This window comes from Hypomesus nipponensis, chromosome 16, assembly GCF_054491055.1.
Source record: "Hypomesus nipponensis isolate SF chromosome 16, ASM5449105v1, whole genome shotgun sequence".
In the NCBI taxonomy this organism is placed as follows: Eukaryota; Metazoa; Chordata; class Actinopteri; order Osmeriformes; family Osmeridae; genus Hypomesus; species Hypomesus nipponensis.
This window is the reverse complement of record NC_140376.1, coordinates 1,930,001-1,941,630: the sequence shown is the minus strand read 5'-3', so window position 1 is coordinate 1,941,630 and position 11,630 is coordinate 1,930,001. Positions and strand designations below refer to the sequence as shown.

The 11,630-nt window shown below is 50.7% G+C and overlaps 1 protein-coding gene across 11 annotated transcripts in view; it reads right to left on the bottom strand.

Moving 5' to 3' along the window:
- Window positions 1-729: 729 nt before the first annotated feature.
- Window positions 730-11,630, bottom strand: part of cep350 (centrosomal protein 350) — a 43,810-nt gene continuing 32,909 nt past the window's right edge. For all 11 annotated transcript variants that reach the window (XM_084675673.1, XM_084675671.1, XM_084675677.1 and 8 more), the window contains 11 exons: window positions 10,778-10,998; window positions 10,152-10,306; window positions 9,438-9,567; window positions 8,703-8,863; window positions 8,357-8,490; window positions 8,118-8,185; window positions 6,061-7,925; window positions 4,903-5,409; window positions 4,386-4,532; window positions 3,860-3,982; window positions 730-3,436 (listed from right to left, as the gene is read on the bottom strand). In XM_084675673.1, the coding sequence (XP_084531799.1) occupies window positions 3,269-3,436; window positions 3,860-3,982; window positions 4,386-4,532; window positions 4,903-5,409; window positions 6,061-7,925; window positions 8,118-8,185; window positions 8,357-8,490; window positions 8,703-8,863; window positions 9,438-9,567; window positions 10,152-10,306; window positions 10,778-10,998 (3,679 nt within the window). In that variant the 3' untranslated portion in view covers window positions 730-3,268. The remainder of the gene's footprint in view (window positions 3,437-3,859; window positions 3,983-4,385; window positions 4,533-4,902; window positions 5,410-6,060; window positions 7,926-8,117; window positions 8,186-8,356; window positions 8,491-8,702; window positions 8,864-9,437; window positions 9,568-10,151; window positions 10,307-10,777; window positions 10,999-11,630) is intronic.

Below are 11,630 nucleotides of genomic sequence, written 5' to 3'. Positions count from 1 at the left end.
CAATTAGCCTAGATTAGTATGGGTCATATGCATTCCTCTATGTAATCTTTCAGTTTTTCCTTATGTATCTGATGTGTAGGCCTGTTTGTATGGTCCAATCTATTTAAGATTGTGGACACATTCTTTGAACTTAGTATGTACAAATGAATATATGGCAATATTCTGTAAAAACTTGTGGGGTGACTGTGACCTTTAATCCAAACAGCACCAGGCCTCCAATCTCACATTTCGGATCCAGAGCAGTCTGTCTGACTTTCTCTCTCCTCCATCAAGAATCACCCTTTTGTTCAATATTGACTTAGTGACTCGAGATCTAGTTCCTTACCTCCCAGTCAGCTAACACAACCTCAATCATGCTGGAGCTCCTAAACAATCTTCTCTGCAGGACACTAAATTCCCCTTGACCCCTCCATATAACATTTAGTCATTTAGCAGACGCTCTTATTCAGAGCGACTTACAGTAAGTACAGGGACATTCTCCCCGAGGCAAGTAGGGTGAAGTGCCTTGCCCAAGGACATGCCGTCATTTGGCACGGCGGGGAATCGATCCGGCAACCTTCTGATTACTAGCTCGACTCCCTCACCGCTCAGCCATCTGACTCCCTGGGCTATATAAGACTACCTATAATGATGTGTGTGTGTACTGTGAATATGAGCAAATACGTTTCAGATACTCTGTAACAATGGTATGTTTTTAGTTGATGTTTCCAATTAAACAACAACCTTGGATTACGTTTCTGAAATAATGAAAGCTTTATTTACAATCTCAAAGTTCAATTTAGTTAACAAATATATACTATGTACATATTTGTGACAGGAACTGTATTTCACTTGCCAGAAATCGTCAGGGTCCTGTCAACACGCGGTTCAACGGGAGAAACAGACAAGTCTTGCTGATATGTACATGCAGAAAACAACGCACAAGCTTACACTCACAGTCCATCGTTATAAATATTCACACACTGACAAAAGATGTCTGTAAGCTAATGTTACGCTATCAATTTGATTATCGAACCGTTTGTGCCTAATGTCATTTGCTTTTGACAAAGTTGACGTCCCCACTAAGTTAGAACCCTGGTAATCCTTAGGTCAGGCCCTGGAGAGGAGCAGAGGTCTCGGGGTGCCTCTCTTTACACAGCTCGGACCAGTTTCACTAAAGGAGAAATGTGTACAAAAACCAGCTTGAGGCATTGTGTCTAAGGTGACTACCCAACCCTGAACTACACAGCCTAGTTTGATGGGATGACTGTAAACTACAGGATCAAGGCTGGGACATGTCTGATACATACAGGACCAAATGGTTAGATCTGGAACATTAATCCACCAAGCTTCAATCAACTCCAAATATCCTTCAGTGTTCAGTTTCCTCTTTAGACAGAGCATTTCTTAGTTACTAGTCACATCACTGGTTTGTTGTCACACACATCTATGAACAGGACTAGCATGGACAGATGGATATCACAGGCAATTACAGCAAAAGGTTTGACAGTTTGACAGTTGACACTTGAATTTGAATTTTCATCCCGGATAAAAAGACATTGGTGGAGAGAGAGAGGAAAAAAAAGGCTTGTTTGTAACAAGACAAGTAAACAGATCAAATGTCCACCATTAAGGTCACTTCATCTGACAGACATAACGTGAGGACACGCTCGGTGGACAGTCACAGTTTGTTCCTGGGATCGAGGTCGTGGAGTCTGAGAGAGAAAGAGCCCTTGGAGAGCAGCTGTTGACGACAGCTTATCAGTCTGACTCACTTCCGACCACTCACGGTGTAGTTAGCGGTTGCCTGGGAGACGCGTGGAGGGAACAGTGGCTGCTTGGACAGAGTGGGTTTTCTCATCTGAACCTGATGTGCCCGGTCAGACAGACGTGCTTCCAGGCAGCGGTGACACACAGCATTAGTGGATCAACATCGGTGTGTGAGTCAGCGAGGCGTCGAGCCCTTTAGAGGAGTCTCTGTAACCGCTAGCTAGCCAAACAATCACCCTGCTTGAGGAAAGGGACAGGTGGAAGGCATCTAAAACACGTTTCTCCTTACTGAGAATGTACCCATGACTGTACAACTGGATAAGGCAAATAACTGAATATTCACACAGTAAGGAAAAGAAGAGGTCTTATCTTTATAAACTTTCATGACAAAACTGTGGATCGTCTTTGTGAAGGTCATTCATAAGAGGTCAAGAACAGGGGTTAAGACTTGAACTAAGGCCTGTGTTGGGTTGTTTTGTTCCTCTAGAAACGAGGCAATTGATAATGCTACAAGAACTAAAGAGGCACTTTAAATCAAGACGTTGGGAGACTTGGTAAGGCTTGAATCCAGCATGACAGTTTGACATATTTCTGAAAAACCAGGTAGAACACATTGGCATTGGTTATGCTTCATGACAGTTATTACCTGGTAAGCTACAAGTAAACTGGTGGAAGAGGTGAACAAGGTTGAAGATCACTTACTAATATTTCGATGTTTAAATATTAAATACAAAAAGGAGCTCTTGTACAAGTTTCAAATAACATTCCTTTTAAAATCCATTTACAATACCGTTTACTGCCCTGTCTATATTCACATGTAACTTTGTGCTTTTTACTATTTAATCAGTTTTGCGGTACAAAACACTAAAATAATCTTTGTCTCTAAACATTAACAGCAAGATTACTTATATTGAACTAATCATTTAGTCCTAATCACATATTCCTCATACAATATTAAATATTACACAGCAGGAGGCAATATAATTACTCTTTTATACAATCAAATCTGATATCCACAAAGACACGCCTATACAATTAATTTTGTCTTCAAAAGGTTCTTTTTTTTAGGTTGACATCTTCACACAAACAGCTCTCGAGAAGTCTTCCATGTGACCTGTGCCCATGTGACCTGTGCCCATGTGACCTGTGCCCATGTGACCTGTGCCCACAGACAGGTCACCTTGGACCTGTCAATTTAGCAGCACTGACGGACTTCACGCTACGCATGGCACACAGCCCAGTCTGCTCAGAGGGGTTCTCCTGGACCACCCTGAGCTGAGCGTAAGCCAATCAGAGGTATCGGTGAACAGAGGCTGGATCTGAGGAGCCTGGAGTAAGACCGGCAAGGTAGCTAGCTATCCGCACTGAGCTATTTGTTGTTAGCTAGCAGCTAACGTTAGCGTTTAGCAGGTGAGAGGTTTGCTAGCGGGTCTGAAGGTGTCAGGAGTGTAGTGGCACTGTGGCTGAGGGAAGGAAGAGCGTTCTGAGGCAGGGTAGTGAGCGTGGCTCAACCTGCTCTTCAGGAGAGCCAGGACTGTCGGGATCTCTCGTCCTGGATCTGGGAAAACACCTCAGCTGTGTCCTTGATCAGGGCGTCGAAGATGCCGTCCGCCAGCTGCATCTTGACGAAGAGCTCGTCCTCGTCGTAGCTCACCCACTGGGCTTCCTCCTTGTGGAGCTCCTGGACCTGGGGGACACACATCACGTCCTTTATTTGGTGGCATCATCAATATCATTTTATTGTCATTGCGCGTCTTTTTTTTTTTTTTTTTTACTTCCTGGCTATCACGCACAACAAATGTAAGGTAGTCTACGAAGCTACTATGAAGCTTGGCAGAAGGCAACAAGAAAAATAATTTTGAAATAATCTGAAAAGGTTTAGAAAGGTTCAAAAAATATTTTCTGAAAAAAGTTTCAACACTTTCACACAACTTGTCAACTTTTTTTGTGAACATATTTTCTAAATATTGTTTTCAACCTTCCAAGAAAAATTCTGATTCAGAGGGAGAAGTTCAAAAATGTTGGTTTTAAAAAGGATTCCTGGTGAATGCGCTGCGTGTCTTAAGTGTATTTTTGCCATTTCTGTATGAGACTTGGAGCCCTTCCTTACCAGAACGTGGTCGACTCGATCTCGCTTCTTTCTCCCGAACTTCAACATCTTCTGCCAGTCAGTCTTCTGGTTCTTGTCCTTCTTCAGACCGTACAACTTCAGAACCTCGGTGGTGATGAACTCCTAGCACAGGATTCACAACACAAGTTACTAGGGGTGGGGGAAAAAAATTGCCAAAATTCCCCAAAAATGATCTTGTCGCTAAATGGTCGTTGATGAGGGTCAGTAATCGGTCAAATGTTTTTCTCCAAAATTAGCATCCCTACCTAGCATAGCAACATTACCCGTGGCTTCTACTGCATGACTAATACTGGCACACCCTAGCCGGTAGTCAGATGGCTGAGCGGTTAGGGAGTCAGGATATTAATCAGAAGGTTGCCGGTTCGATTCCCGCCCGTGCAAAATGACCTTGTGTCCTTGGGCAAGGCACTTTACCCTACCAGCCTTGAGGAGAATGTCCCTGTACTTACTGTAAGTCGCTCTGGATGAGAGCGTCTGCTAAATGACTAAATGTAATGTAACACACCTGGACGTTGGTGACATCCCCTGGAGTCTTGACTCTGTGGAGGGAGGAGGAGTTGACACGACGAGGTTTCATCCACAGGGGCTGGTGTGCGTTGGGGTCTTCGGCGTAGATCTCCTGGATGATCTCCCAGGTCAGGTCGTACACAGCCTGCAGAGGAGAGGGGAAGCTGGATTCAGTGGAGGGACACTTCTGAACCACATTCAGGTTACAAAGGCTACTCCAACATGTGTCAGTGGGTGAACTGGTTTTGTTTTGCTTTCCTCTGGAAATGTTGTGTCAAACACAAGTGTTGGTATCCTTTTCCCCTCTGTGAAGCCTTCCGGTATGAAATGCGCTATATAAATAAGTTTGATTTGATTCGAATGAAAAGCCTAATCAGAGCAAAACAGGCCCTAGCAGGGGCCTGGAGGCAGCATGATGTTCACAAGCATCCCCCTGGAAACGACGCTATCACCCTTACAGGGCTTTCCCTTTCGTTTCACCCACGATGCCTAACATGTGCCCTGAAGGTCGTTACCTGTCTGTAGCTGCGGATGGCCACCGCCTCCTGGTCCTGGCTCTTGGCATCGTGTCCCAGGAACCTTTCGGAGGGCTTGGGGCTGGGCAGGCCAGTCAGCCGCACGGTGCCCCCGCCGCCGAGGCCACAGCCCTGCCAGATCTCCTGGGTGGCAGCGTGGACCAGCTTCTCCACCTGCAGGGCGGTGTGGGGCACCACCATGGCAGGCTGCTCAGGCAGCTTCGGGGGCAACGGCAGCTCCGGTCTGGGGGGGGTCTTCACCGGGACCGTCTCTCCCTGACCCCCCAGGACTGAGCGGCCTGCTCCTCCCCCGCCCTGCTCCTCCTCCTCCACCTCCTCCTCTCTCTGCTTCTGTCTCTGCTGCTCCCGGCGGGTGCTGAGTCCAAAGTCCTCGTCGAACCAGTCCTGCTCGTCCCCCAGTTCGTCCAGCAGCTCGCGGCTCAGTTCCAGCTCCGCCAGGCGCCTGGCCAGCTCCTCCTGGCCGCTTGCTCCCAGCACAGGGCTGTCCTACACGGGCACACAGGGCAGCGCGCACACACAGGTTCACATTCACAGTTCCACAAAGCAAAATCACCTGGATGATCTTCTCACTGAGACAAAGCACAGTCTCAGTGACAGAAGCTAGGATTTTCTGTTGTTGTTGAAGCTAGAATTGACCTGTATTTAAATGAGAAAACTAGATTCAATAGAAAACTCCCTCAGTACACAAAATAACAAACCGTAGCACATTAAACAGACTTACAAAAGCAGTAAAGATCATCTCTCAATCAATGTTGTGATGTAAAGCACATAGGACTACTACTAGGAGTGTATTTCAACATAGACGGCCAGAGTAGAGTTGTTGGTTGGACTTTGGACATGTACAAACAAAGAAGGGGGCTTTTTTGGGAGGGTCAAATGCGAGACTGACCGTCAATACGACTGGATAATTAAGTTCCAGCTGCTGGCCTCCACGGTGAGCTCATCAGTTGTGCTGTTCAACCATTTAGCTCTGATGTGATTAAGCTACATGAGGCACCAGGGGACAGAAACCTCTCTGACAACTCCCGTGAGGCAGTAGGATGCTATGTTACACCCACAGATTTTTGTTGTTGTTGTCCCCCCCCCCCCCCGCCCCCTGGTTTCTTCCACAATCAAAACGTCTTTATCAAGACTCACCGGTCTGTTGCAGAGTTCCGGTGAAGAAACCTCCTCCCGCTCAGAGTCGAAGAGGAAGGGAAGACCATCCCTCTGGATCCCCGAAACCATCGCCCCTTCTCCTTCCGTCGGCACGGCCGTCACCTGGTTTGCAGTGGTGATCTTCTCCTCCTTGGCCCTCCTGATCTGGGTAAACTGCTTCACGGCATCTTTCACAAAGGTGTTGATGAGCTTATCTGCAAAGGTGCTGAGGGCGTCGCCGCCTCTGACTTCAGCCTCGGAGGAGGGGCTTTTCAGCTGCCCCTCCCGGCCTCGGGACTCAATGAGGCTGGTGGTCTCTTTCAGACTCCTCCTGCCCCAGTCGATCTTGTCCATGTCGGAGATGTACAGGGCGGTTGGGGTATCTTCCAGCTCCAGGATGATGTCTCTGCTCCGGCCGTTGGGGATCGGCCGCTCTCCCTGCTCTTTGATATCCGCCAATGTAGACTGAGGCTTGTGTTTGGGAGCAGTGAGGTTGTTCTGGTGATCCACCGGGCCGTCGCTGACATCATCAGTAGGCGCTGTGTCTCCGCCCCCAGAAGCCCTCTGAGGCGTCCGGTCCTTCACACCTCCGCGTTTGGACTTCTTGTCAGCGGCGCTCGTCTTCGCTTCCTTGTCCGACAGGTCGTCCAAGAACGAGTCTTCGTCTTCCGTGGTATCCACGTATACCTCAAACTTGTCGGGGAGGTGGGAGATCTTGTCGGGAGGGGCGAAGATGCCGTGGCGTTCCTCACACAGGAAGTATACCACGTGGTCGTAGGTTCCGTTGTTGCTGCCTTCAGACTCGTCCAGCTCTACGCCCGCCCAAAACCCGTTAGCAAACTGTGTCTGACCTTTGAACCTGAGGGTCCCCGGCTGAACACTGCTGACCAACACCCGGTCTCCAACGCTGAAGCTGGGCATCTCATCTACGCCCGGGAGGGGACAGGTCTGGGAGAGGGACTGTTTGGGGCTTAAAACGCCATCCCTGGCGTCTTCCTGCGAATCCCTGCTTTGTTTCTGAAAGTCCAGCATCCTCCCAGACCGGTGGCTGTCGTTGGAAGTGTCCGAGTGTTGGCCGAACTCCTCCGATATGGCTCCCTCCCTGTCCTCCGAGCTGCTGTAGCGAGGGGACCCGGTCGGAGAGCCCTCCACGGGCCAGCCGGGTCCTGGGCGGCCAGGCGAGGAGCCGCGCTGGGGCCCTTCCCTGGGAGAGGACTCCACGGAGGACTCAAAGTCTTCATGGTAACCGTCTGCCGAAGGTGGAGAGGCCTCCGGGCCCTCGGCTGGGAGCTCTCTCTTAGAGGAGAGCTCGTCCGGCTCTGGGGAGAAGGAGCGGTCACTCAGAGAAGATTCGGCGTCGAGAGGGTCAGGACCTCTGGGCTCCGTGGCGACGGAAGGGGTTTTGTTAGCGAGGGACTTCCCAGATTTGATGACGTCATCGACGTCGGGGGAATCCCCTGGTTTGGGCCTCTCCTCTGCATGGAGGCGGCTCGTCGGGGAATCCCCCCGCTGGTCGCCCCCCCTGGAGGAGACTGGTCTCTCTTCCAGGTTCATTTGGAAGAGACCTTCAGACGTGGAGCGCTGAGAGCCCTCCACTTCCAGTTCCTCCAGGACCTCGGACCTTTGGCTGGACACCACGCTGCTCTCCCCCAGCTCGATGCTCGGTTTCTGGGACGGCCCGCTCAGGTGCTGGGTGTCTCTGGACGGAGGCCTGGAGAGGGCCTGAGGGGAGAGCAGGTCTCTCGGGGCGTTGCAGTGCTCCGGGCTGCCGTAGACGGGGGTGGGCGTGACGGTAGGAGGGTCCTCGTCTGACAGCTCCTCAGGTAAGGAGGTGGATCTGCTGCGTCCAAGTGGGGTGAGGTCATCTGAGAAGAACAAGACAGGGTTGTTGACGCCTCGTGCCGATGTCATTATAAATAAAGACTGTCGGCGCGCACACAGATTACACATCAACCAGAGTTTACAAAGCCTTTACACTAAATGAGGGGAAATTGAAGTCAAGAAAGGCCTAATCTTTCACAGAGAGGTGACAAGCGAATGAGATGACAAACACTCACTGTGCTCCGTAGGAGAATCTCTGCCTATCTTCTCAGAGCCAGCCTTCCAACTTTGACTGGTTTCAGATCTACGAAGGAGAGAAAAATAACATCAACAAGAACCCTGACACAAAACCTGCATCACTGCACCAATATATACTCTCAACTCAAACACAAACTCTGTTCGCAAACAAATAGCTTGTGGTCCTGGTTGTTTTCAGTCTGGATCAAACCAGCTGCTGGGCTCTGCTGGGCCGTACCTGTCTGGAGGTAGAGGTTTGAGCCTGGGTTTCTCTGAGGCAGTGGGGACTTTAATCTGGGGCTTTGTGGCATGGAGAGAGTCTGGCTCCTTGCTCAGCTCAGCCTCAGTCTTCTGGATGAAGTTGTTGTAGGACTGGAGGGGAAAAACACAAACACAACAAGTTACTTCTCTTGTTTCATCTTCAGGAACGCAGTTCTTAACCCTCGGGAACACGTCCCCAACAACAACAAACTACACAAAGACCCCCAACCAACTCATCATTACAAAGACAAACACATATAAACATGAGATCTCCGCAGTCAAACCAGCACCCCCCCCCCTATGCCTCATCCCCCCTGCCTCACCTCCAGCTGTTTGAGCAGGCTGGCCTCCTGGGCCTTCAGGCGCTCCTTGTGTCTCTTCTTCTGCTCCTTCTTCAGCTGGTACACCATCGACTTGCGTTTCCGAAGCTCCTCCTTCAGCGCCCGGATACGGCTCTCGATGTCACTCTGATCCGACATGGGCTCTGAGGAACCAGGCAGGAAGCAGGCGGTAAGCACCGTCAGAATGCTAACTCCCAGGTCAGGCTGATTAACAAAACCTAATCCAACTTAGTGGTGCCACTTGAAAATATGTTTTTCTCCCTCATGTGAGGGAGGGGAGGGGGGGGGGGGTATGCATTGTGTCAACAACATGTCCAAAGAACTTTGTAAGTAGACCCACAAAGTCCATGCTACTTGGCCACCTGACAATACAACCGTTTAATGACTGATCACAATATTGAGAAAAGAAGAGTCGATACAACACTCCTGGTTACATCTAACGGCAGCACGACAGAGTTAGTCTGTCTAGTGCCACAGCAGAAGAGAGTAGTGAACCAGGCCCAGGGCTAGCTGCCTCCATCCCCCATACCCAGGGAGAGGCAGGACTGTGTCCTCCAGTAACGGCACAAGGCAGGTAGGGTGTCAGGGAAGCGCTCACATCATGCTTTTCTCCTGACCTAGCTTCACATTATACCCTCCCTCCCTCATCACCACAAGATCTCTGTTCTAATCAACAGGATGATCAGAAAGCTCAGTTTGTGTGCAGGGCTGACTCACCGGTCTGGGCGGCGGAGGGAGTGTCCTGGGCCACGGCCTGGCTGGGGGTCCGGGGGGAGGGGGGCTGCGTCCTCGCCCCGCTGGCCTCAGGCAGCGCGGAGGAGCCTGGGCTGCTTTCAGCTGGAGGAGACTAAAGAGAGCCACACAGGAAGAGGAGGAGGGGTGAGCCTGAGTGTGTGTGTGTGTGTGTGTGTTTGGCTGTATCAGATTCATAATGACGATCTATCAGCGCTATAACCGCCCGGCGGGCCTCTGTGTTGTTGAGCGCTCCGACATGGCAGGTCACGGGTGCTTTTGACTCGTACAGGAGGGTGAACACGCTGAACCCCTAATCATGTGTGACGGAACTCTCTAGACTTTCAGAAGGTCTTCCTAGTTTCTCTCATTCACACACAACAGAACCACAGTCCGCTCCTACAAGTCTCTGCAGCATTTTTGCCCTTTCAGAAAGAAGGTTGAGGTTGGGTCTACGGGCAGGGCAGGGCCAGGATCACCGATCACTCCCTGTTCTAACGTCTTTAACGTGCCCCCAGATCAGGGCACGAGGGCAGCATAAGGGTTCAGATCAGACCCGGGACGGTGACATCCACAACGGGACGCCTTGATGTCACCTGACAGCTGACACTTCTGGAACTGGTTTTTACCGTTTAGGAGACCGGTGAACGTCTACGTTTGAGCCCCTACTGAGGTCTGCGCCAGGAGTTAGGTTCTTACCCTCTGGTGGGGCGAGTGGGGGGTGGAGTCAAAGTCCTGAGAGTAGCTGGCCGGGCTGTTGTGGGTGGAACCGGAGGGAGGGCGGGAGCCGGAGAACTCGGTGTGCACGCTGGACTCTGTAGGCACCGGAGAGGAATGTCCCACACTCACAACACCTGAGAGAGAGAGAGACAGAGAGAGAGAGAGAGAGAGAGAGAGAAAGAGAGGAAGAGAGGAAGAGAGAGAGACAGAGAGAGAGAGAGGAAGAGAAAGAGAGACAGAGAGAAGAAGAGAGAGAGACAGAGAGAGAGAGAGAGAGACAGAGAGAGAGAGACAGAGAGAGAGAGAGAGAGGAAGAGAGAGAGAGAGAGAGAAAGAGAGGAAGAGAGAGAGACAGAGAGAGAGAGAGGAAGAGAAAGAGAGACAGAGAGAGGAAGAGAGAGAGACAGAGAGAGAGAGAGAGAGAGAGGAAGAGAGAGAGAGACAGAGAGAGAGAGAGAGAGAGAGAGAGAGAGAGAGAGAGAGAGAGAGAGAGAGGAAGAGAGAGAGAGAGAGACAGCGAAACATCAGATTCAGGAAAGCACATGGCTCATAATTCAGGACTGGGGTCATGCCGTCATGTTGAGTGAAAGGGGACGTCTCCTCACCTCTCTCCCTGGAAGCCCTGCCCTCAGCTCCGGGGGTGGAGCCCTCGCCCTCCCCCTCGCCCTCCTGGCCCCGGGGCGTGTGACGGTCCCAGGCTTCCAGCGCCTCACGCTCCATCCTGCGGACCTCAGCCTCCTCCTGGTCCAGACGCTGCTTCCACTCCAGCAGGTCCTCAGCATGACGACGCCTCTGCATCAACTGCTGCTCCCGCTTAGTCAGGAACCTGGAGGGGGGGGGGGAGAGGAGGGGGGGGGGGAGAGACAAGAGGAGGAAAGACACATACCAGAAGAAGGCACAGTCAGCATGAGGACGGTTGGAAGCACATGCTAGACCTCAACCCACTCCATAACCCACCAACCCACTCCATAACCCACCAACCCACTCCATAACCCACCAACCCACTCCATAACCCACCAACCCACAGCAAAGTCAAAATCACAAACATGCACAGACACACTTACTCACCCACGTGCAGACACACACACACACCTCTTCCAAACCATGCTTATATCAACAGACATGGTTTCACTTTCATGGTGCAAATAAAGTCCCCTTCAAACTCCCTCCCTCGACAACCAGGGTTCCAGGCAACACAACATAGATACCAGGGGCCTGTTCCATAAAAAGGTTCCTTATACTTTAATACTCTCTTCTTGGAACAGGCGCCCGGTTTGAAATCAACATCCTGGTACCCATCATGCACCTGGTCTGACCCCAACAAGGTCACAGGTCACGCACACATCAAACCACAAACACTTCCCAAATATGTAAAGAAGAACGCACAAGGCATCTCCAGTGCTGTCTTGTCTCTACGGGTGTCACTTCTGTATGATGAAACTCACTACCATCAACAAA